The sequence below is a fragment of the Panthera pardus genome, unplaced genomic scaffold (genome assembly GCF_024362965.1).
Source record: "Panthera pardus isolate Hobbes unplaced genomic scaffold, ASM2436296v1 HiC_scaffold_17, whole genome shotgun sequence".
NCBI classification, from domain to species: domain Eukaryota; kingdom Metazoa; phylum Chordata; class Mammalia; order Carnivora; family Felidae; genus Panthera; species Panthera pardus.
Window position 1 is genome coordinate 33,790,156 of NW_026526732.1, and position 24,275 is coordinate 33,814,430.

At 42.0% G+C, this 24,275-nt stretch overlaps 1 protein-coding gene across 26 annotated transcripts in view; it reads left to right on the plus strand.

Moving 5' to 3' along the window:
- EPB41L2 (erythrocyte membrane protein band 4.1 like 2) overlaps positions 1-23,869 on the plus strand; it is a 218,554-nt gene extending 194,685 nt beyond the window's left edge. For 25 of the 26 annotated variants that reach the window (XM_019420591.2, XM_019420592.2, XM_019420582.2 and 22 more), the window contains 4 exons: positions 260-358; positions 2,181-2,261; positions 6,146-6,255; positions 22,619-23,869. In XM_019420591.2, the coding sequence (XP_019276136.1) occupies positions 260-358; positions 2,181-2,261; positions 6,146-6,250 (285 nt within the window). In that variant the 3' untranslated portion in view covers positions 6,251-6,255; positions 22,619-23,869. Of the gene's footprint in view, positions 1-259; positions 359-2,180; positions 2,262-6,145; positions 6,256-22,618 lie in introns of those variants that run through there. The other variant, XR_002072821.2, reaches the window with a different exon arrangement.
- The last annotated feature ends 406 nt before the right edge of the window (positions 23,870-24,275 follow it).

Here is a 24,275-nt window from a genome sequence, read left to right on the forward strand (position 1 = left end):
CCATTTTCTATGTGATTCTTCCTTTTTCTCCCTCCCAGGGTTTTGCTTCTCCACGTGCGTTTAGCCTTTGCGTTTACTCTGTTTGAATGCCAGCCAGCCTCCTGCTCAGTAAATCTACAAAATGTGGCAGATAACATTTCCTGCTGATCTGGAAGATTTCAAAAGATGCACATTCGATGGGCGAGGGGGGGAAGCTCTTCTCTGACGACATAATGGAAATTAAGCATTACTTTGTATTTTTCCCCCTAACTGTCCAAAGATTGATGGCGGGGCTGGTGGTGACTCGGGGACGTTACTGACGGCACAGACCATCACATCTGAGTCCGTGTCGACGACGACGACAACACACATCACCAAGGTAAAGCAGCCCGTGGTGGTACATTGCAAACAGGATCTTTTCTGAATTGTTTCTTTGTTCCCATACACACTTCACAATAATACGCAGACAGTGCCAGTGGAGTAAAAATGCTTGGATTTAAAGTATCTGAGAAATTGGGCTCCATTGACAAATGTAGTTCTGTAAAGTACAAGGAGGTAAAAATATGTCCTGAATAACTATACATGAGACAGCTACAGGAGCAGAGAGAGAATGTGGTCCAAGTGGAGGCGTACGTTTGACAAGTACAAATCAACCCTCCTGACTGAAGCAAGTGGATGAAGACCCGTCATTCAAAATGTTCAGCAAGTTGCTCAAGTAATCGAATCTTCCCCTCATTGATTTAAGATGCTCCTACCATGGCTAGGGAGCATTTTTCCAGATCATTCTCTCAGTCTCTAACACCAGATGACCAATGATTCTTAAAGTCTGGCTCCGGACTAGCAGCAGCAGTCATTCCTGTGTGAATCCCGTGGCCCCACTCCAGATCTGCAGGAACCCTGGCGGTGGTTGTAGGAGCCCTCCAGGTGATTGTGATGCGTGCTGCCGTCCTCCGATTTCTAGCTCCAGCGTTATTTTCCCATGTTTCCCTCTGCTCCTACCTCTCATGTTTCATTAGCGCTTGAAGGTTTTTAAATGTATCTTTTATGCGGGTCTCACCCTGTGTTTCAACCAGAAACTTTGTAAATTAAAAAACGCCACATAAACGCAAGGTGGTACTGATGCTCATTTTCAAGTGTATCCAGGGGCACCTTGGTGGCTCAGTCGGTTAAACGTCTGACTCTTGATTCCGACTCAGGTGATGATCTCACGGTTTGTGAGTTTGAGCCCCATGTTGGGCTCTGGGCTGACAGTGCGGAGCCTGCTTGGGATTTTCTCTCTCTCTCCCTCAAAATAAGCTTAAAAAAAAAAAAAAAAGTATCCAGTTATCAAGGCTACTGATTACCTTGGTTCTTACATTAAAGTGCTATGACTTGTGACTTAGCGTATAACTTAACAGAGTTGCAGAGGTTGGATGTGTGCTTTCTCAGGACTGTGCGGTATTTGTCCATAGTTCAGCGTCACAGCCACGTGATCTCTTCAGCCTCTATCGTGTCCCAGGCTGTGCCAGCTTGTTCCAAGCCAGTCACCGTGTGGCAGTTCACACAGGACCCTGCCCCATGTCCATTCACACAGACTTTGTTAGCAGACACAGCCACATGCAGAATCTGTAATCAAATCAACATTGAGCGAATATCTTTATATCATCCTCCTGTACCTTCTGTATCTTAAACCAAATCCAAGTCTTTTTTTTTTTTTTATTACTGCACTAAACCAAATGAACAGAATTACCAAATGGATTTGTATGATGAGAATCAAGCAGTCAAAACTATAACGTCAAGCAATTCTCAAACCTAAATCAAGTACCTAAATTGTTAGGATTCCTTGTAACTCTACATAAACCAAAGAATTATTTCTTCTTTCCTCCTTTAACAAGTGGGCCACTTGGGAGTAAAGAAATTCAGGGAAATTGTAATGGAATGTCCCAACAGAACTGTTTGGATTTCATGGCATCTGTCTTATCTTAATCTCACCTGAATCTTGATAAATTAGTTTTAAAGTTGCTTTCAGTTGAGGAATACTTACAGATGCTACCACTTTAACAATAGGAATCTCTATCGAGCTTAAAAATGGTGTTTCCAGAACATCAGTCTTCTCCCCTCAGTGCACGTTGTCTTAATGGTCAGAAGGTCTGAGTGTGCTCCGTTCTCTTTCCCCCATTATGTATAAACATGCTTTAATGATTGCTGTGTCCCCCCTTTAGACCGTGAAAGGTGGAATATCTGAAACAAGAATTGAGAAACGCATCGTGATCACAGGAGATGCGGACATCGATCATGACCAGGTAAAGACCTGAAGTTCTGGTTCTGAAAGTGACCACGTCTCTAAGTTTGGCATGTGCCGTCACATCCTGTCCCTGTGTCATTCCCCTTCTCCCAGTGCCTCCTGGAAGAATCTACGTCCTCAGCGTGGCACTGATGCTTCCCACGCTAGACACAGCCTGTCCTTTCAGCCTGCCTGATGCTGAACCCGCATAGAACATGGATTTTGCTGCTTATTTCACACTGGCTTTACATGCACTTTTGAGTCAAAGTAATGGAGAGGATTCCCGGCATCTATTAGGTATTCATGTGGGCCTGGCCTAAAGTCAAATCATGGATTAAAGAATGAATGGCAGTTCAGTGACACTGGCTTTCCAAAGCTAAGTAAGAAAAGCCACCAAGTTTGACTTGTGCCTACTTTCAGGAACTTATACAGTATTTTTCTTATAGCCTCAGGAAAGTTGGACTCTTTACCACTAGATGTTTCCCCCAGTCATTACTATTATCGAGGGGTGGGGGAAGGAAATCTGAGGTCTCTTCCAAAGTGGAAGATTACACGGATTCAGAAAAATGTTTAAAAGAATCGTGCTTTCTTTCCAATGTTCGCTTGAGCAGAATGCGTGGCTTTAAAATCCAGGTGACGCGTGGAACTGTGGGATACTTTGAGGGTGGCTTCAGTTTTGGGCTGCGGCCCCCAAGTGACGGGAGCTTTTTGTTTTGTCATTTTCTCAGTGATTTTAACTCCACTTTAAAGGAAACCAAGCTGTTTTCTTAATAACAACTCGCAGGAAAAGGAATGTTTAGTTGACCATCTTGGCCGGGGAGTAGGAACAGATGATAGTTACCCAGCTTTGAGCACAATATCAACTTCAGGAAAGAGGATTTTAGAGGACAAAACTTCTCATTTAAAAAAAGCTCACTCTGTGTGACCAAAGAGAGATTTTCTTCCATGCCTAAAAAGAAAATCACATTTTTTAAAACCCTGTAAACATGATTTTACTTACATATTTCCTAATGTGTTTCTTCATTCCTCGAGAGCTATCAGTGGTTCAAGGGTTGTCCTGACCCCTGAACCTTGACTTTGTAATAGAGATTCCTAGTAGAGGACAATACCTGTGCCTGTTCTCCACGGGAAAATGAGTGACCCCGTGGAAACCAAGCTGCCAGTTCCCCAGACAAAGGATTTCTTCCCTTCACTGGGGCAGTCTCTCCTACCCTGTCTCTCCACTGACCTTGTGCCCTTTCAGACTTTCTGATGTCACGTGTTCCCTTCGAGGGTACTCTCAGGCTTTATTTCATGTGTATTCTTTGGTCTTTGACCTGAAAACTCAAATCTAGATAATACTGCTTCTGAACAGCAAATAATAAAAACATGGTCTGAAATTTAAGTACCAAAATAACACCTATTCCTGACTCTTAGATTAGGAAAAAACCCTGCAGCTTTACATGTGACAGTAGGGACACGACCTTGTCGGTGTGATGTCGTGCTTCAGCCCATTTTAAACCCAAGGTCAGATACCCCATATGAAGAGAACAGATACTTTTTTGTAACGTTTTCATGTTTTAATTCTAAGATGCATAAACTTGTTAGAGTACATTTAATTGTGGCTTCTGGTATGCTTGTCACCAGAAGCTGATGAAGCTCCCTCTCCCTTTTAGCCTGTAATGAGACCATGCAAGTATTTAAAATTAGAGTGAAATCACTTCCCTGCCAAAAACTGAAACTGATCACATAGTGACTTGAATATCATTGACCCATTTTTCAGTTCCTTTCTGTACATTAAAAGAATTTTAATAGTGGAAAGAAACCCTTCCTCTGAGCAAGATAGAAAAAAAAGGAATCTCTTTTGTGTTGGCAGATTAAAGAGGCATGCATTTAGGACACTTGCTTTGCGGCTGGTGCACCTGTGTGTGTCCCGATGCCCCGCTGTGTACCAGGGACATAGGACACTGCAGTTACCCACCAGAGTGTGTTTCTTTCCAATAAAATAACTTCTTAGTTTGCAGGATGATGTGAGATAGTTCCCTCACAATCTTTACTGTTGCTTTAATAAATTACCATTTTACAGTATTTAATTTCATACACTGGTACTACAGACTGAATGGAACTAATGGTAAACGGATTTCAAATGTGCTTGAAGACGATTAAGCAGTTTTTGGTTTCCCTACTTTTCTGCTCATTGAAACATGTTTCACACGTGCTCCCTTCCCTTGGGCATCATTTTCTATTTCCCCTTTCACATTTGTACTAGTTTAATGTAGGCAGACCTGTGTAACGAACATGAATTAAAAAGTATCTGACAGGTTGTCTGTAGCTATGTTTGGCTCCCATCAGAGCTGTCCTTCTCCCAAATTGGATTCCAGACTCCAACATGGAGTAGACCGTTTTGATTGTTCTGATCTCTCACTTCCCTCTGAACACAAAAATGCGGAGCCACTCTGCTGTTCCCCGTTTCCCATCCCCTTTCCCATCGCAGCCATAGAGACACGGAAACATTTTTGACCTCCTCTGAGATAAGCCGCTGCCCTTCTCCCCACCCGTCTTGCCTTCCGGCCCTCAGACTCCCACAACCTGACAAACACTTGGGCTGCTCAAATCGGAGAGTCCCCTGGTTGAGTTCTCTCTTGCCCTGACACAGGTGGGTCACCAGAGTTTATTCCCTAGTGGAAATTCGAGCACCCTCAACTGTCTTCCAAGCTTCTGTGTAAAAATTTTTGGCATAAAAACAATTTCTTTTTTTGCAGCTTTACCTTTCTGTGTGTGTGGAATGAGGCTTGGGGTTTTGTTCAGTAACCTTTCAGCTGACAGAAACTGTACCACAAACAACAAATGCGGTTGTGCCCTTCAGCAGATGACAGAGAAACAGGAAAACTTGGGCTGCTTCTTTCAAAGGCATAGTGTCCATATGAGATATGGTGCTTTCCATCCTTGAAGCCTTCCCTTTCTGTTCCAGAATTCTTTCTTAGATTTTGAGTGGTGTTTTATGGTGTTTTACTTTCTCCCCAAGACATCTTTAAACACCTTACCCTCAGAAAAATAGGATCTTTCCACTTTGTCACAACACTTGTATGCAGCTTGCTTTCTGATAAAATACAAAGAAACTTCGTTTTCTCACCGTGCGGTCTGGGAAGAGCCTAGGAGCCAGTGGAGTGGCGTCCCAGTCTTGCTCCTGCCCTGTGGCCCAGCCGCAGGATGGCCTCAAGCACGACCTGTTGACCTTTGTGCCTTCAGTGTTTTCGACTGTAAAATAGAGACCTGTACTTGCTGAAGAGTAGTCTGTCTCTGTCCTTTCACTTTGCAATTGTATGTTATCAGTGTTGCTGCTGTTTTTATTGTTCTGTGCCCTAGAAGTTTATAGATCTTTTTCCTGCAACATAACAGCTCAACAAACATCTTACCTCAAACAGCTAGTGAGAAACCACAAGGGTAGCTTGTGATCTGGTCTGGTTTGGTCTGGTCCTGTGTCTTGGCATTTGAGCTGTGTGACAGCAAGTACCCATGGGTGAATAGACAGGCTGTTACATCATTCCTCCAATCTGCACAGTGAACCTCAAAATGATCCTCACGACCTTAGCGTTAGTCTCAGGTTACAGGTGAGAATATGAAGATCAGAGAAGATCTGTTTTCTCCAAGTCTCGTGGCGAGTACGGGGCTGGGCTTCAGAGTCTGCATGTCTCTTGTACATGTATCATTTGAAAAGACTGGGGGGAAATGGGAAATTTGGGGAAGTGAGAAGCATTCTCTAAAAAGAATTATGAGCCCACTTAAAATCCCTGCTCCCTCAAAGAAAGCAATAAAGCCATCTTTGCTTGCCATGGAATCCCAGTTCATCAGCGTACGTCTGTCTTCCCAACCTGGGAAGCAGCCCGTTGCTGTGCTCACAGTGCTCTCTCCTGACTCTGGCAGGCGCTGGCCCAGGCCATCAGGGAAGCCAGAGAGCAGCACCCCGACATGTCGGTCACGAGAGTGGTGGTGCACAAAGAGACGGAGTTGGAGGAAGGGGAAGAGTAAGTAAGGTAAGCGTCTGTATCCTCTGGGGCTTCTGTCTTGACCGTTTGCGCTCCTCAACCTGCCGAGGGACGTGAAATGTACTCCCTCACTTTGTCTGTCTCCTGTGGTCCATGTGATTTTTTCAGATTTTATTATCCCAAATATATCTACTCACGTTACCTGCATATAGTTATTAACTCTGCTGTCCAATGGACATGTAATGTTAATAACTGTCATGTACTGAGGGCTGCTAATAATTGACATTTCTATATTGCTTTACTGTTGGCAAAGTATATCAGTATAGGGGCACTTGGGTGGCTCAGGCAGTTAGTTGTCCGATTTCAGCTCAGGTAATGATCTCACGGTTCATGAGTTCAAGCCCTGCGTCAGGCTCTGTACTGACAGCTCAGAGCCTGGAGCCTGCTTCTGATTCTGTCTCTCCCTCTCTCTCTGCCCCTCCCCCACTCACACCCACTGTCTCCCCCACCCACTGTCTCTCTCTGTCTCTCTTGTCTCTCTCTCTCTGAAAAATAAATAAAAACATTAAAAAATAAAATAAAATTTATATGTATATATAAAAAAACCAAACCAAGGTATATCAGTATAGGTTGTCTTAATTGACATTTACGATGACCCTTTGAAGAAGGTGCTATTGCCTTCATTTAGATGAGGCGTTTTTATTGTAGGGGGCACAAAAGGGAGATGAGTTAATTCCTTTAAATATACATGAAAAATTATATATTAGAGAATGAACCAAAAAGGAAAAGATTGCTTTGGCTATATAAAAAATTTAAAACTTAAACCAAAGTAGAAGATAAATGACAAAGTTCAATATGCCTGGCAGAGAAGGAGTCCATATCCTGAATATATTATGAACTCTTGGGTCTCATCAAAAAATTAAGTATGTAAGTAGAAAAATGGGCAAAGAGTTAAGTAAACCACGTAGAAACTAAGTGAACAATAAACAAAAAATGTTCAGCCTCACTATTTAAATCAATACAAATTAAAAATTTAGTGTACAAGTTTTCACTTATAAATCTGGCAAATTTTGTTTTTAACTAGTGTTGGGGAGGTTAAGAGAGGAAAAATAATAGTCCTGTGCAGCTTTATAAATTAGTAATATTTCCTAGAGAACAATTTGGCAAAACCCACATTAAAGGTACCTACCATTTAAACCATTGTTAAGAATTTATCTTAAATAATCAGAGATGTATACAAAGATTTACTTACAAGAGTATTTATCATATATATGTATATATATGTGCATGTGTGTGTATGTGTATATATATGTGTATATATATGTATATATATATATATACACACACATATATATGTGTGTGTATATATATACCCAAACACACACAGTCACACGGACAGTCTAAATGGCCAACAGTAGGGATTGGTTATATCTTAGGCTGTTTCCGTGTGATGACTAAAATATAGCCACTAAAAGTTGTGCTAAAGAATTCTTAGTGAAATGGGTAAATGTTCATAATTACGTTTGTATTAGGGTTTTAAAAGGTAGGTTTTTTGCATAGCACATATACCAAGTTGCTTTTTTGTTTTTAAAATGCTTTTACACTGATCGGTTAATGGATACATACCTCACAGGAATGCCAGTCACAGAATACACCTCATGGTCAGGCCAGGTGTCTTACACAGAAGTGATGGCTCCCATGCTTGCTCAAACTCCCCTCTGATGTTTTAGTTTATACTGAACTAATACGAAATGACCTATAACTTTCTCATTCTTACTGATCTTGATGGATTCTGGATTCTAATCCTTTGTTACGGATTTATGTGTTGCAGGTATCTTTGGGTTTGTGGTTTGTCTTTTATTTGAAGTAGAGGTCAATATAGTTAGTATATTGAATGTAGTTATTAATAGAGTTAATACAGTTTAATTACCATGCTTTTCTTTATGGCTTATGCTCTTTCCATACCCTGAGGTGTTAAAGATACTATTGATCAAAGCATGTTAATGTTGCCTTCCATAGATCAATCCTTAATCCATAAGAAATCGGTTTTTCTGTGTGATAAGAAACAGTGATCGTTTGTTTCCTTTATAAGTACCAGCATTCCAGCCCTGTTTATTGAAGAGCCCATCCTTTCCCTCTCTAATCTGCAGGTCATGTATCAGTTTTCTTGTATACGTGGGGATGTTTCTTGGTACTTGTTTCCTGTGTCTATCTCTGCTCCAATGCCATACTGCCTCAATTATTATAGCTTTAAAATGAGTCTTGAAATCTGGTAGGATGTGTCTCCCAATTGTGTTTTTTCGAGTGTCTTTATTCTGGGCTCCTGGCGTTCCATATAAATTTCAGAATCGGATTGTTGAGTTCTAAGATAGTCCTATGGTATTTTAATTGGAACTGCACCCACTTTGTAGCTCAGTATGGTGAGAATTACATCTTTATGATATTAAATCTTCTTTCCCACAAACGTAAAATATCTCTCTCCATTTATAGGTGTTCTTTGATGTCTTCCAACCAACTTGTGTAACTTTCTTACCCAAAAGAGGTCTTATGAATCTTCTCTAGCTGTTGCTGATTTAGGAAGATACAATTGACTTTTCAATATTTGTCTTACAAGTTTTAATGTGAATTGGTCATATCAGTTATTCCTAGCACCTTTTACTCCTTTTTTTCAGTGGGTGCGTGTCCACACATGCACACGCGCGTACACACACACACACACAGCCTTTGAAGTTTGACTCTCAGAGGACCTCTTTTATAAGCAGCCTTGTGAAACAGATTTAGGAGGTTAAAATGTAAATTCACGTGTAAGGTGAGCAAACTAGGTAAATTTGGAAAGATTCATCCATCCATTCAAAAAAATCCTTAATGAGTACCAAAGTGTTCTAGGGTAGAGCTTAGGCACTGAGGATTCAAATTGTCAAATTGGTAAACAAAACAAACATGGTCCCCTTCCTCGGGAAGGATCCGCTCTAGGAAGGGAGGTGCAAATATGAGCCAACAAAATGTAATTGCAGATGTGCTCACTGCTCTAAGGAAGTAATGCAGTAGGAGAGAGCCAAATACTGTAAATTTAACCTTTTACTTGAGAAACCGAGTTTGAGTGAAATCTGAAGGACAAATCGGAGTTACCCGTGTCTGCAGCCATCTAAGCATCCCCACCCCCCCCCGCTGGCTGCAGTTTGTTCTTGAACACTGTCCCTTGCCTGGTGCCTGTTGAGGCTGAGAGGAGGAGTGTGTCTGAACCCCTTCAGCTGCTCTCCACCTGCCCTGCCAGGATCCCACAGAGGCAGCCAGGTGGGCAGAGGCAAAGAGCAGGACCAGAAAAGAAGAAATAACTACTGATGATATATCTGCCCCATCTCCCTTTCTCAGACGCGAGCAGCTCTCCTCCTGATCTGACCCGACCTCTTCCTTTAGAGTAGCTCTGAGCTTTTGATCAAGCATTGAAAGTAGGGGAGAGGGGAGCAAACAGAAGATGGTGAAAGAGGAACCCGCAGAGGGCTGAACCTCCCGAGGCCGGCACTCGGCTGCAGGTTGGGCGGCTGTGAGGCAGAGAGGAGTGAGCACGGTCCGGGAAGAAGGGAAACACGCAATGCATGGGGGACTTCACTACTTCTCTGTAACTTTTTATTTTTATGTTGTGTTAAGGACGACTCCCTCCTGCCATTTTATCCTAAATGCATGTTTCCAAGCCCTCAAATGGACACAAAATGTTAATGGCCTTGTCACCACTAGACTGGTGCTCCCTGACTGTCCTGATGAGGAGGAAGAGTCCCACTGGATGGTTTGGTCTGTGTGGCCTCAAAAGAATGAGCCCCAGGAGGGGGAGCTCGTGACTTTGCCTCAGCTGGCACCATGACCTCTCTCAGCCCAGACTTCAAACAAGTCCCTGTGGCTCCTGGAATAATCCCTCATGTAGGATAAAAAGCAGACAATGCCTCCTTCTCTTCTGAAAGCAGTGAGCAGCCAGAGGAGGAAATGATGGAGGAGCAGCCTCTCGTCCATTCATTCGTTTTACTCGCTTGTTTTCTTGTTTGTTACACCAGATCTATGGAACGCCCTTTGGGTATCCCCGAATGTGTACCATGGACTTTGAAATCAAACAAGTTCCGCATTCACAATAAATCATTATAGCAAAAGAGGGTCTCTAGTTTGAAGATATGTTCTGAGCTGAGTTTGGCGGGAACAAAAATCGGTGCATGAGGATGGGGCTTCTCACCTGAGCCTCCAAGAAAGTCGGAATAGCTGGATGAAGAAAGGCACGGAAGAGGCCATTCCAGGCAAGATCTGGTACTGTGAACCTGACCCTCTACAAAGGATACACCATCAGGCACAGCTGGGTTGCAGGACACATATAGGAAGGAGAGTGATGGAAGGTGAGGGGGTGCAGAGAGGAGGAGGCCCAAACATAGAGGGTCTTATGAGCCACACTAAAGAGGCTAAGCTTTATCCAGAGAAGAAGGTGTGCCTCATGTATTTGAGAGATGGTAAGGAGATAGAGGCTTCTGACTTGGTGACTGCACGGGGATATGGAGGTTAGTGAGTTGGGAAGATTGAGCAGGGGAGAATCCCATGTTTCTGGCTTGAGCCAATGAGTTGATGGTGGTACCTGTAATTTCATTTACTCATGGGATACGTGTGTTATTTCCATATGTCATGTGCAGTATGGCTAGTCTTCTTGGCTAGCTGTCTTTTTTTTTAATTTTTTTTTTTTAACATTTATTTATTATTGAGACACAGAAAACACAGAGTGTGAGCAGGGGAGGGGCAGAGAGAGGGGGAGACACAGAATCTGAAGCAGGCTCCAGGCTCTGAGCTGCCAGCACAGAGCCCGACTCGGGGCTCAAACTCACAAACCGCAAAAAAGTGACCTGAGCCGAAGCCAGTCACTTAACCAGCTGAGCCACCCAGGCGCCCCTTGGCTTAGCTATCTTAAAGCAAGGTGTATTTTTTGTTCTTGGTACTGTAGGAGAGAGCACCTGCCTTAGGCATTCTGGAGGGAGTTTGGCAGTGAATTTGTAAGGCCCGGTCTTACACACACGCCCATAGCAGGGTTATTTGGAAATTTACCGGGTGGTCTGCTTGTTAAGAGGAAATATAGCATAGCAGATCTTCTGGGTTCAAATCTATCTCCTAGGTGTGTGACCTGTGTGGGCTCTTTCACTTTTCTGTGTATCTGTTCTGCCACGTGTGAACTGAGGATGGTAATAGAATATACAAAAGAGTTTGCTTCCAAGGCACGTTGTAAGAACTTTTTGTAGCCTTTAGAGTCAGCTTTGAACCCTTCTTGATCTTAGGAATAAAATAAAAGTTGGAATATTCTACCCCAGACATGTTGAGTTTGAGCTGCACGTGGGAGGTCTACGTGCACGTGGAGAGGTCCAGGAAGTTGCCAGGAGCTTTGAGAGAAATCACAACAGGCTTTGAGCAGGAGGGGGAGGCCTGAAGGTCATGTGAATGTGTGCTCTAGTGAGGAAGCCTTTGGTTTGAGTGACCTGAGCCGGGTCAGAGGGGATGTAACAGGAGGAGAGGGGAAAGTAGGAAGACAACGAGACAAAAGGGTGTCACGAAAGCTGCAGAAGAGAACTCCAAGAAGGAGAGAGTAAGTATTAAATATGGCAAAGAAATTAAGTGGACATGTCCTCTGCACTCGTTGGTATGAAATCAGCCTGGGGATTTGTCACAGCTGCCTCAGTCCGGTAGTGAAATGGAGCCCTGTAACAGGTTGAGGACATAGGGATTTCGCATGGAGAGTGCTTTCAAGAAGCTGACAACACAATGATCGGGCCTTTGGCTTTTCTGTGCACTTGTTGTCCGAGAAGATGGAGAGCACTGTACCGGGTTTCACAGAGCCACCAGAACTAGCGCTGGGATTACCCCAAACCCGGTGAATCCATCCTTCCTTTGAGGTAGACCTTGAGTCCCAATCTCCCTCCCACATTAAATAACTCTAAGTTAGTGCTGTTGCTTCCTGTGCTGTTGGGCATCCGTGAATACTGATTTCTAAATAAGATCATGTTGCGTCCAAGCTAACCTTTCAGAGTCAGGGTGATATTCAGGATTTCAAAATGAACTCGAAAGCCAAACAGGAAATTAGCATTCATTATCTAACTGACTTGACAGGAGAGAAGAGCCACATTGGCTGAACTGGTAGCCAAACTGAGTTCTAGCTAATTACATGTGGGCCCTGATAGGCATCACTCTGTTTTTAAAAGGGGAAGCACAAACCCATTGACTTCCAGATGACTGTTTCCAGTTCAGGAGCCAGGAGTTCTTCCAGCATATCAACTGTGTTGCATTTTCATTTTATTCCCTTTGCCTCATTTGTGCTAGTCTCATACCTAAAATTAGCATTAGTTTTCAGTGTAGATTAATCAAACCTAACATGAAGATTTGTACAGAGACTTCGAAAGCCATTTTGGACTTCGTGGCTTTCAGGCACGGCCAGTTTTCACTTTGCAGTGCTGTGGAATGTTGCGTTTAACATTTAAAGCCGGCAGGTGCTATCAAGGAGTCAGCTCCAATAGACTTGAACTGCCCAACGGAAGAGGCACTGGACACCACTGCTGTTGTGCATTTGTTAGCGCCTGGTAGCCACTAATTTCCCAGGGTTTGCCCTTGGACAGAATTCACTATTGTTTTTGAAGATGAAATGATGGTTATTGGTTTTTTTTTTTTCCCGGTAATAATAGAGGCAATTATAAGTTTTTAAAAAAGGAGGGATAGCAGAAAATGCAAGTGACCCATAATTCCCCCGCTCCTGGAGGTCGATAATTCCCTTTCACAGTGTGTCTGTGTGAACACGTACACAGTCACACATTCCCACCTCTATTTGTGTAGGCTCCTACTGTTGACTCTGTTATATAGCCTGTTTGTCCCCCCTCCACTTAACGGTACATTGCAGATAACCTTCCTTGCCATTATCTCATCATTTTTCAATAGCCACTGAATGGATGCGTGAGGGGTTTACGTGACACCTGTTGATGGGCATTTAGGTTATTCCTCTGTTTTCACAGTTAAACACAGCTGCAAAGATGACACTTGTGTGTACATTTTGGGGGCATGAACTTCATTGTTTTCTAAGTGCAAATGTTTTTAGAATTCTGCTTAGAGTTGGTGTGCCACCCAGGGTTTCGTTTCTTTTCTTTTTTTCTTTTTTTTTAATTTTTAAAAATGTTTTACATTGAGGGAGAGAGAGACAGAGCATCAGCAGGGGAGGAGCAGAGAGAGAGAGGGAGACACAGAATCCAAAGCAGACTCCAGGCTCTGAACTGTCAGCACAGAGCTCAACGCGGGGCTCGAATTCACAAACCACTAGATCATGACCTGATCCGAAGTCAGACGCTTAACTGACTGAGCCACCCAGGCGCCCCACAATGGTTTCTTTTGGGCATATTGCCTGCCTGTCCTGAAAGGTACTATCAAGTTAGACTCCCACTTAAATTTATGAGCAACCTGTTTTCCTACACCTTTGTGACATTAAAGATTGTAAAACATTTAAGAAATCTTTGCCAATCTGGTGAGGAAAGAGCATTTGCCCCCCCTCCTTTTTTTAATTATGTATTTTTCTTTTTTTTTTTAATTGCTAGTGAAGCTAAAATACACATACACCTCACAATTTTCATTTCTTTGAGTTGCCAGTTTTTTCCCCTTTTTCTGTTCAGGTGTTTATTATCTCTTACAGATTTATTAAGGCTATTAACCTCTTAGTCACAAATACTGCATATTTTTTCCAGTTTTTCATTATTGAGAATTAAAAATAGCCCCAAAGGGGTGGGGAGGCTGAGGCAAAATTGGCAAATTAGAGTCATGAAGGTGATACCCAAAGTTTTGTTTTGTTTTTTGGCCCAAACAGTATTTTTTTAGAACTTGGATTAATGGTGCTTAAAATGGGAAGGCTTTGAACAACTTCAGAAACATGAGAAACTCTGCTGCCTGTCATGGCAGCAAAGGCTGAGGAGGCGCTGCCCCCCTCAGATGAGGGGAGAGCTCTGGGTCCCCAGCGGCTCTTCATGCTGAGGCCCTTGGTACCCAGTCTCGCTACTGATGTGTTCAGCCGCCGGCCTCTGAGGAGGTGGGCCTGACATTGTGCCTTTATTATACCCGAGACAAGGGCGCATTGAAGAGTATGAAAGTTAAAAGAATATTCAATCTTAAACTGCTTATAGATCATCTTCTCTCAACCCCCCCTCCTTTTTAAATGAGGAACTAGGATCCTAGAGAATAAAGTAATTTGCAAAGGTCATTTCTACTCAGGAATCCTAAATGCCGTCCATGTGTAGAGCTAAGTATAGTTTCGTCTGTCTGAATAACTTCTCCCATGTTAGTCATCCCAGATACTGTTTTTTAAAAATGTAATTTTGTGGGTGGCATTAGGAGAGAATTTTGCTATGGTAACCGATGAGTGTGAGTGCGTGCGTGCGTGTGTTTTAGATACTCCTGACCCCATGAGAATTACATTCAGTGACTTATTGGCCCTATGTTGATGTAACGCTTATGGATGAAAATAGTTCCATTAGCCTTAGAGCAAGTGGGAATCTCGATTTGTCCGGTACGATAGCCAGTACTCACATGTGGCTACTTAAAATATGAAAAATACTTCCCACTTGATGTACTGTCAGTACAAAATAACATACTGGATTCTGAAGATGTGGGGGGAAAATGTAAACTAATAGTAAGCTAGAGAGTTGGGTCTAGAGATGAATTCTTTTGATTCCCACTAACCTTCCTGTTTAAAGAAAACGCAAAATAAATACTTAGTAAGTTCTGTTCGTATATGCTTTCAAAGTTTTTTTTTTTCCCCTAAAAGATATAAGGGGGTTTGATACTATTTTTTTAAGTGCAACTTTTACTTGATGCCACAGAGAAATGTTTTCTCATCTCCTTGTCTTAATGAACCTAATATTGATACAGGCCTAGCTAGAATACCGGATACTGAGTATATCCTTTCTCTAGTCCACTTGTAATTTAAACAAAGCTTTAAGATTTTGTAAAATGCTTTCACATCAAGTTCCCACAAGATTTAAACTTAGCAGAGTGAACCAGAAGATCTTATTCCAGCTTTTGGGCCAAATACTACTCTTAGAAATCTTTGTCAGAGCTTCAAAGATTTAGGAAAGCCAGGTTCTTAAAGAAGGCAGAGTCCTCCCAAGATATTATAGGTGCAGTTATTTAACAAAAGAGAACAGAAGAAGGAAACCAGTTTTCCCCCCCCTCCCGAACCCCTGCTCTTCAGGCTTGCCTTGCAGATCCGTCCCTGTTACATTCACTCGTGGATTCATCAGTGGGTACCATTGTGAGAGGACCACGTTCGAAGCACTATGATAGTTGTTGTGACAAGGAGGTAAAAGCATAGGAACGCGAATGCTAATAATATAGAGAGTAAAAAATAGTGTTTTAAGAGTAGCCTTCATAAAGGGCTGTGAAAGTTGACCGGAGGAGAGAGAGTTTCTGATGGGCATTTCTGAGAAGACCTCCCTGAAAAGGCAACAGGGAAGCCACTCTGTGCAGAGGGCTGGGGAGGATTCGAACAGATGGAGGCGAGCAGAGAGGAAAGAGCGTGTGGAGAAGCAATGGGATGGTATCAGGAAGAGCAAATCCTACACGTGGGCGTGCGTTGAGGTCTCCGCAGACCTGGAAAGACTTGTCAACGGCAAATTGCAGCTGGAAGGTCCTGACCTTGCGTGTCAGTACCTCAGATTAGACTTTGCTGTGTAGGTCATCTGCACAGGGTACGTGAGTAGGGGAAGGGCATGTTCGGCACTGTTCTTCAGGAAGGTCAAATCCCTCAGGAGAGTGTGGGGTTGACTGAAAGCATGCTAGATTAGGTGAAGCGTCCTATTAAGGGAACCATTATATCGGTTCGAGCAATTATTAACAGGGAAACCGACACGGTCTTCAGTGTCTGTCTTCAAGAGTAGAACAGAACTTAAGGTGGAAGCAAACCCAACAAAATTTGAAGTCTCCTCTATGAAAATCTGTAAAAATAATACTGGCTAACATTCATTGGTTGCCTGCTCTGTGCCCCGCTTTGTCTGAGAACTTTGCCAACTAGTTTGAGAACTAGTTCTTACGGCTATTTTAGGTGTCGACGAGGACACATGGAGGCCTAGAGAGGTTAAGTCTCTCACCTAAGTCACACAGATGGTGAGTGACAGAGCTCGACTGACCCACGGTCAGTCTGAATCCACACTACATGCTGCTTTGCAGAAGGCTTCATGACGGGAATCTTTCAAATAACAGACTCCCACCAATGTACTTGAAACATGATTCATTTTAGAAAAATTTTGTGCAAAAGGTCTTTGAGGTTGCAGCTATGATACAAAGCTAAGTGAATAAGTAAATCCATATTTTATAAAATAACGGTGTTTAAAAATGAGGTAAAATTGATGTTTTCATTTGACAGGATGTTCTGAAATTGCTGTGTGGTAGTAATTCTTTAATAGGGACTTGAATGTGTCAAGTATAAAGATTCCAATAGAAAAATTACTGTGGGTTTTAGGGGCGCCTGGGTGGCTCAGTTGTTTTAAGCATCTGACTCTTGCTCTCAAGTCAGGTCATGATCTCATGGTTTGGGAGTTAGAGACCCATGTCAGGCTCTGTGCTGACAGTGCAGAGCCTGCTTGGGATTCTGTCTCTCTCCCTCTCTCTCTGCTACCTCTCCTGCTCACGCTTCCTCCCTCCCTCCCTCCCTCTCAAAAATAAATATTAAAAAAATTTACTGTTAGCTTTAAAGAAAACTCCATGAACTGGCCTGCTGGCATCCCTAATATCACTCCCTTACTGTCCTCAAAGGTAAGGGAGTGTAATTGGCTCAAAGCCTAAAGAGAGCTTTGGCCATTTACAGTGTGGAAGGAAAGAAGGTGCTCTTCCTGACACCTCCCTCTGGAACGGGAATGAGTTGTGCGCGAAAGTCAGGCGTGGGTTTTTGTTTTGTTTTGTTTTTAACAAATGGAAATTTGGAGAAAGCATCTCAAAATTGACTCTTGAAAGCAAAAATACTTAAGTAAATCGATGTGATTTTAGCAAACTCTGAACTTTTGTCTTTGAAGTGAAGTTGTGTTAGCGTGTACGTTATCGAGCGCAATATAGTTGGCACTCAGAAGAGACAGAGATGGGGGTGGAAGGCAACCAGGTCCAAGACCTGAAGGTGAGACCAGAGTCTCCCGGGGGCCACTGGAGAGCCTCTTGAGGTGAGGGGCACCATAGCAGCATTAGTATGTTCAGGCAAAGCAGGTGAAGCAAAGTTATTTCCCTGAACTGTTTGTTGAACAGGTGCTGACCTGTTGACCATTTGACCAAAAAGGAAAAACAACAACAATAACACAAACAACAACAGTAGATTTAATTTTTCCTTCTAAATTCAGCAAGCACACAGATATCCACGAGAGAAGGAAACAGTGATAGGTTAGGGACAGCAGAGGCTACACAAGCAATTTCTAAGGTTAATGGTCCTCAGACACTTTACTCTCTTAAATATTACCAAAGAACCCAAAGAGCTTTTGTCGAAGTGAAGTATATCTACCAAAATTCACCCTAGTAAAAATCAAGATTATTGAAATTTACCACATTACAAATTAAACAGAACAAATGTAAAATATTTATTATTAAAATAGCTCAAAATAATCACTTAGTGAAAGAAGCGTGTCTGAAAGGCTACAGGTAGTGTGTGGTTCCAATGATATGAAATCCTGGAAGAGGCACAATGAGTGAGACACTAAAAACAGTGGTGGCCACTGATCTCATAAGAGTCTTTAAATATTGGGAAGCTGTCAAGCTCATGGTGGCCGGACTAGTTTTCCAAAATCCCAGTTTCACCTCAAAGCTTGAATTTTATCACCAGCCACAAGTATCGTCCATTGTTTTCCTTGAAATGACAGACAGGCTCACCTCATTTTCAAGAAAATGCCTGCCAAATTGAATAACATGGTTTGTCATCCAGTAATTCTCAAATAAAAAAGGTGGTTATGAAAAAGCAGCCTCTTCAATTCACAATCCAAGCAGGACTTGTTTTCTCTAGACATCCACCGTCCATCTGTATGCCGCAGGAGTGTTCTATGCCCATTTTCCATTTCATTCCACAGAACGTTAAAAAGACAGGAACTCGGCGGTTGAGATGTAAGACAGTAATTTTATTTTCTGTGTTTCATCAAGGACATCCTTAAGTGAAGCTGCCTGCCACCTTACCTTCTTTGCTTCTATGTCACTGAGAGTGCACGGTAGTAACAAACAGTGACTTTGGTACAGTTTGGTGGCACTGCTTTGACCTGTGTGTCATGATGCCAACAGGGGCACTCACCCTTGTGTCACTATCAGTGAAAATGTCCATTCCCCGGAAATGGCAACTAATGGCTCAGTGTGATTATGAAATGGCTTTGACTTCATTACCCCCCCCCCCCCCCAAAACGTCTCTCCCTCAGGATCTGCAGACTTGGAGAACTGGTCGGTCTGCATCATAGTGGTGCTATAAACATTGTGAGCATTGGCTGTTCCCTGGGTTAACCGAATAGAACTTCTCCTACTTTTTTGGCTCTAGGACCCCTCTTAGAATGAAAATTCAGTTTAAAAATTAAAATCAAATATTCAAATTAAAGACTAAGGAAGATGGTTTAGCATCAGTAATAACTGAAATCCATAAACTATTGTATTTAAAGCTGAACGTTACACCTGGGTGCATGGACCACATTTTTATTTAGGAAAGAGTTGGATTATCTCTTACATAAATATATTACTCATGTTTTCAAGATCTCCGGCTGTACTACTGCTCTATTGTAATTGAATCTTAATCCGAAGCTAAATGTTATGGTTTCTTGCATTATTTTAATTATTTTGGATAAAAACCACATTTTTGCATGTTTATTGAGAGTCCCCTTCAGATGAGTGCTTTACCACTTAGAGGCAGTATTTCTAGTGGTTTGGGTCAAATACTCTTTCACAAGCACATATTTGCAGTTTACCGAATCTGTTTCTGGAATAGAGCACGCTCATGTTTGAAACCCCTGTGTGAGAGCCCCTGTCTCTGGAAACTCTGAGGTTGTGCTTTTCACATGCAGCGATAAAACCCCTGTGCTTGAATTTGGCTGATTTCCCACTGTTCGTCAGGCACATTAAGATAAATTTGACTGTTTGGAACCCTCTGTGAGGACTTAAGGTGGAATAGGCAACTGGTACATATCCTTGAAGCATTTGGATATAGAGTTAGATCTGTGATTAGATGAGGCAGCCACCTTGACCTGTTCCCACTCTGGCCCAAAGAGGGGGACAGAGGCTAGGGGAACTGCACTGTAGTAGTCATTAACACTCACTGACGTTGTATATAGTCTAGGGGTGGGAAACTAAAGCATGGAAACAGTGGTTTGGGCTTCTGTTTTTGTTTACTTGACCAAAACTCTAATACATAATGTATAATTCATATACTTCAATGCTTTGATCTGATCCAAACTCAAGGTGACCATTATGATATTGCCAAAAGGGGCAAAGATAATAATTAATGCCAGCGATTAATGCCTGTCAATCTGTTGACAAAAATAAGGTATCCAGACTATTGTGAAAGAGAGAGAATTCAAGCTTTAAAAAAAAAAAAAAAAAAAAAGAGTTCTTGTAGGAAGCCCTTGTATGAAGAACCAGGGCCTAGTTTTCAGTTTGATTGGGATGGGTAATAAATCATTTAGAGCTAAAATGTAGTCTGTTAAAAAGTCAGCTATGAAGATTTTTTTTCCTCTCTCACAGATACATGCCAGAAGAACAGAAAAAAATTTAAATGTCTGATGCTTGTAGATCAGTGGCGTTGGTGATTCCATCCTTTTCTCCTTCTTTGTTCAAAAGCTTAGATGTTTACTACTTGCGGGAATCTATTTCCATATATGTTTAAGTACAGGAAGCAGTCAGAAAAAGATAGGTGGATGTGTCAATTATAAACTTCATACAATAAATCACTCCCTATTCACCCAGAACAGTGAGAAACTGGGATGTTCTGCAATACTGAATATCTGATTAGCTCAGAGTATCATTTGATTTACTGCTTCTTAAGGAATGGGGAAAAGAATGCATTTAACATTAAAATTACAATAAGTGTAATTTTCTATCCTTCTGAAAACTGTTTGGAATTCTAAGAGTGTGTTGAGGTTGTCATTTGTAATACTTATTACCAGAAGAGGAAATTGGTTTGTTTTACTTTATAGTGGTTTGATTGCAAATAAATGAAAGTAAATGACATTTGAGTTTACATGAGTAACTATGTCTTTTTCTCTACATATATTTCAATAAACATTGAAGCTCTTTGAAATCAAGATCTCTCATTTAATTCCTATATACGCCTAGATTCCTGTTTACTTGTCTGCTAATGACTTTGAAACAAGCTTAATTTTAGCTTTCTTTTCGAAATTGAAATTTTTATATTTGGTGAAAACAGATTCAGTGGAGTAACATGACATGGAACGTAGAGGAAATGGAGAATCGGAGCTTAAACCTCACTCTTTCTGTAGGTTTCCAGGCACTGGTGACATGAGAGGTTCACTTTCTATAACCTGAGCTGGGCGGAGCGGCAGCTGGCTTCAAGAAGCAATGCATATTCACTAAGCAAGAAGAACAGAGCAACCAGCTCGCAAAGATCAAGGGCAGATAGTGTGACTGAAGGTCACAGATAACTCCCAGTTCCAATTTGATTGGTAGTTTTATCTATTCCCTCTCACCAGCCCTCAAGTTTGTGTTCATAATTACTAACCTAAAAAAGGATGACTTTGTGTTTTCTCCATTGATGTGCTCCCCTCCCCTGCCCAACCTGGAATCGAGCAAAGTCCTAATGAGTAATGAAATAGCCAAAAGCAGACAACAGGTGGGAGACAGTGAATTTGATTAATCTATCCTGTGTAATCAAGAGGCTAGAATAATACATATGATAAATCTCAGTAGTGGGGAGTTTTTCCATTAAAACAAGACAATTTTACCAAGACAAGGGGGTGTGCATTCTAACTGACTTTGAGGCCATATCTCTTGGAAAGGACCTTAATTACCACTCTCCACTGTCCTCTGTAATCACCTACCTTTTGCCAAAACTTCCAACCAAGCTGGAGTAGAAAGTGAAAAATTGCCTTCTCAAAACGCTTTTCACTCTTGGGGCTAATGCACCATCCTTATTTTTTGTCTATCTCCCTATCCACTCCTTTTTTAGTCCTCTCTTCTACCCCCCCCCCCCCCCCCGCCCCTTTGATTATGGGCTTCCCCGGGACTCGTCTCTCATTTTTCCTTATATTTGCAAAGACTAGTTCACCTGCCAGTTTTACTTACCCTTTGTGCCAACCTGCAAATCCACATCCGTGGTCCTAAGACCTCACCTGCGCCTTACGCTTTTCATTCTCCCTCTGCTTTTGAGGTCCCAGACTCCAAACCTGATGGTGCTCTCTGGTACTTTCTTCCCAGACACCACCCTCTGATTGTACTCCAGCGGGGGTACCTCCCAGTCCGCTCTGCACTTGGTTTCTGCGGCACTCACATCCCCATCAGCCAGCAGGCATACCTGGCCTTCCTGTCTCTCTCCTCTCCACCTGTAGCCTGTCCCTCACACTGAAGCTTCAGCGAGGTTGTCAGAACCAAAATCAGGCCATCTCAAGCCTTCCTCAAAACCAGCTGCCTCCTCTCCTGGGCTTGTCCTGTCCTGAGTGGACCCGCCACTCACCCCCTGGCTCTCTGACCTGTCTTCTGCCTCTTGCTCTTTACTCTGGATCATCACAGCACACTGAGAGCTGTTCGTTCGTCTGAACGCGCTTCCTGAATTCATTCTTTTTTTTTTTTTTTTTTTTTTTTTTTTGTCAAATCAATTTTGTACTTGTCAGCCGGGTATTAAAAACTAGACCTAATATTTTTTACCTGACCTGCCGTTACTTACTTTATTATTACTTATCCCCAGTAATGTCCATTTTCTCACTCTCCTGTTCCTCATTCATTCTCGCGACCCCTTCTGCCCCCTTACTCTGCATACCCCCCTGAACACCATCTCATTTCCTGACCTCTTTCCCCATTCTGTTCTCCCACCTGAAGCACTGTTTCCGTTCATTCCAAAGAAGTCAGAATGGACTTTGTTTTTCCTCCTTCCTTGAATCTAGCTTTGAAGTCTACATGGGTTTCTCCTTTATGGATTTTTAATGTATGAATTACCTGTTTTATAACTAAGTCTTTTTGTGTGTGTTCTTAGTTGCCGGTTGTTTTCGGTGCGCAGTCAGTTCCCCACACAGTGTAAGGCCTCCTCAGGGTGGAGTAAGTCCTTAGTGCTGGTCTTCTGGAAAACATGCTGTGTATTGTAGAATTAGGTAGTAACTGTTGGTTACTTAATTTGGAATTGGATGGAATGTTAATTTTTTTTTTTCAAGTCTCTGTCTTTGGAATATTTAACTCTTGTCCCTTTTTTTCCTCCTAGAAATGCATTTTTTTAAACAACATTCAACTTTGTGAACCTGAAGAATTTTGACCATTCCAAGTCTTAATGCCACACCACTACTCCAGCGAATTTATACTACGACTGGTAACCATGACCAGGAGCCGGAAGAATTAAAATGCCAACGACCAAACCTTACCTTAACAGCTCTGGTCTATACTGTTCCCTCGCATTTTAATACATTATTTTGTTTTATAACCACTTCTAAATATTCTTTTTTTTTTCCTCTTAATTAGGGAGTTTTGTTTTTGTTTTCCCGTTTGCTTTGTGTACAACTACCTGCTTTTTAATCGCTCATTTTGATCAAATGATAGTGAACAAAGCCAGCCCAAGCTGGTAAGGTGCCGTTCACTTGAACAGGTGCTGTTGTGCAGAAAGGAAACTCAGTGACTAATTTCAATAGCGACTTTCCTATCTTCCAGATTCTTCCCATTGAATTCTCACAGGAAATATTTACAGATTTTCAGATGCAGTCAATATACTGTACGAAGAAATATTAATACAGATTAGAAGCATTTCTTACATCTTGAAAATTTTCTAATGTTTGAGAATTTCACTGGGGATATTTTTATATTGAACCCTGTTGACTTTCCAGTCCTCTGACTTTGGGCCGGAAAAGTAAAAAGTCAGAGAATGTCCAGACTGGAGAATTACCAACAAATTCACTGACCATGCACTGTGTTGAGAGACCCTGTCGCACCACAGTGCCAATGCTTCTCAGACACGTGCTCTTTGGCAGCATTCCAGAAACAGGAGGGAAGAAGAAGAGAAAATGGTGGCTTCCCTTCTGCTAAAATATGCAGGCAGCTTAAAACCTTAGTGCTTTCTTTCTTAACATGTCCAAATTTCAGTACTTTCCATTATTTGAACACACTTGTGTAGAACACTTGCTTTGTATTAAACCTCCTTGTCTACTTGTAAAACTGACCTTTTGTTATGGAGCAGGTATGTCTCTTTCAGACAGTTGGATGATTCACACGAGGTTGAGGACACCGGGGAGAGAAGCAGGGGCTGTGGTGGTTTTTTGATGGTTGTGAGGAAGCTATACCATTTACCAGCAGACACCAGAGACCTGATAGGGACCTATTAACTGTATTGAACGTTTTTTCCTTTGCTTTTGACCCTATGTATAGTTATGATGCCAGATTAGATTTATAGCAGCTTCAAGTTGTATTAAATGGTATTTTGCTTTCTGTAATACTGTTATAAAATAAAGTTTGTTTATTCTCTGAACTTGTCACTTCTCTTTGGGGAAAAAAAAAAACATTTCAAAAAAATTTTTTTTAATGTTTTTATTTTTTAGAGAGAGAGAGAATTAGTGGGAAGAGGCTCAGAGGCTCCAGGCTCTGAGCTGTCAGCACAGAGCCCAACGTGGGGCTTGAACTCACAAACTGCAAGATCATGACCTGAGCCAAAGGTGGACGCTTAACCGACTGAGCCACCCAGGCACCCCAGTCACTTCTCTTTTTATAAGGGTTTAAAAAATAAACTGGAGTGTTGTTTTCAGTCAAAAGTCTACTATGTTATGAAATGTCGCTTTTGTCACTCGGATCTTTTATAATCTGCTGCTGCCGCCAGCATCACTGATTTGAAATGAATAAAGCAGCATCAAAAGTTTGGAAATCCGTTGTTTAGAGTG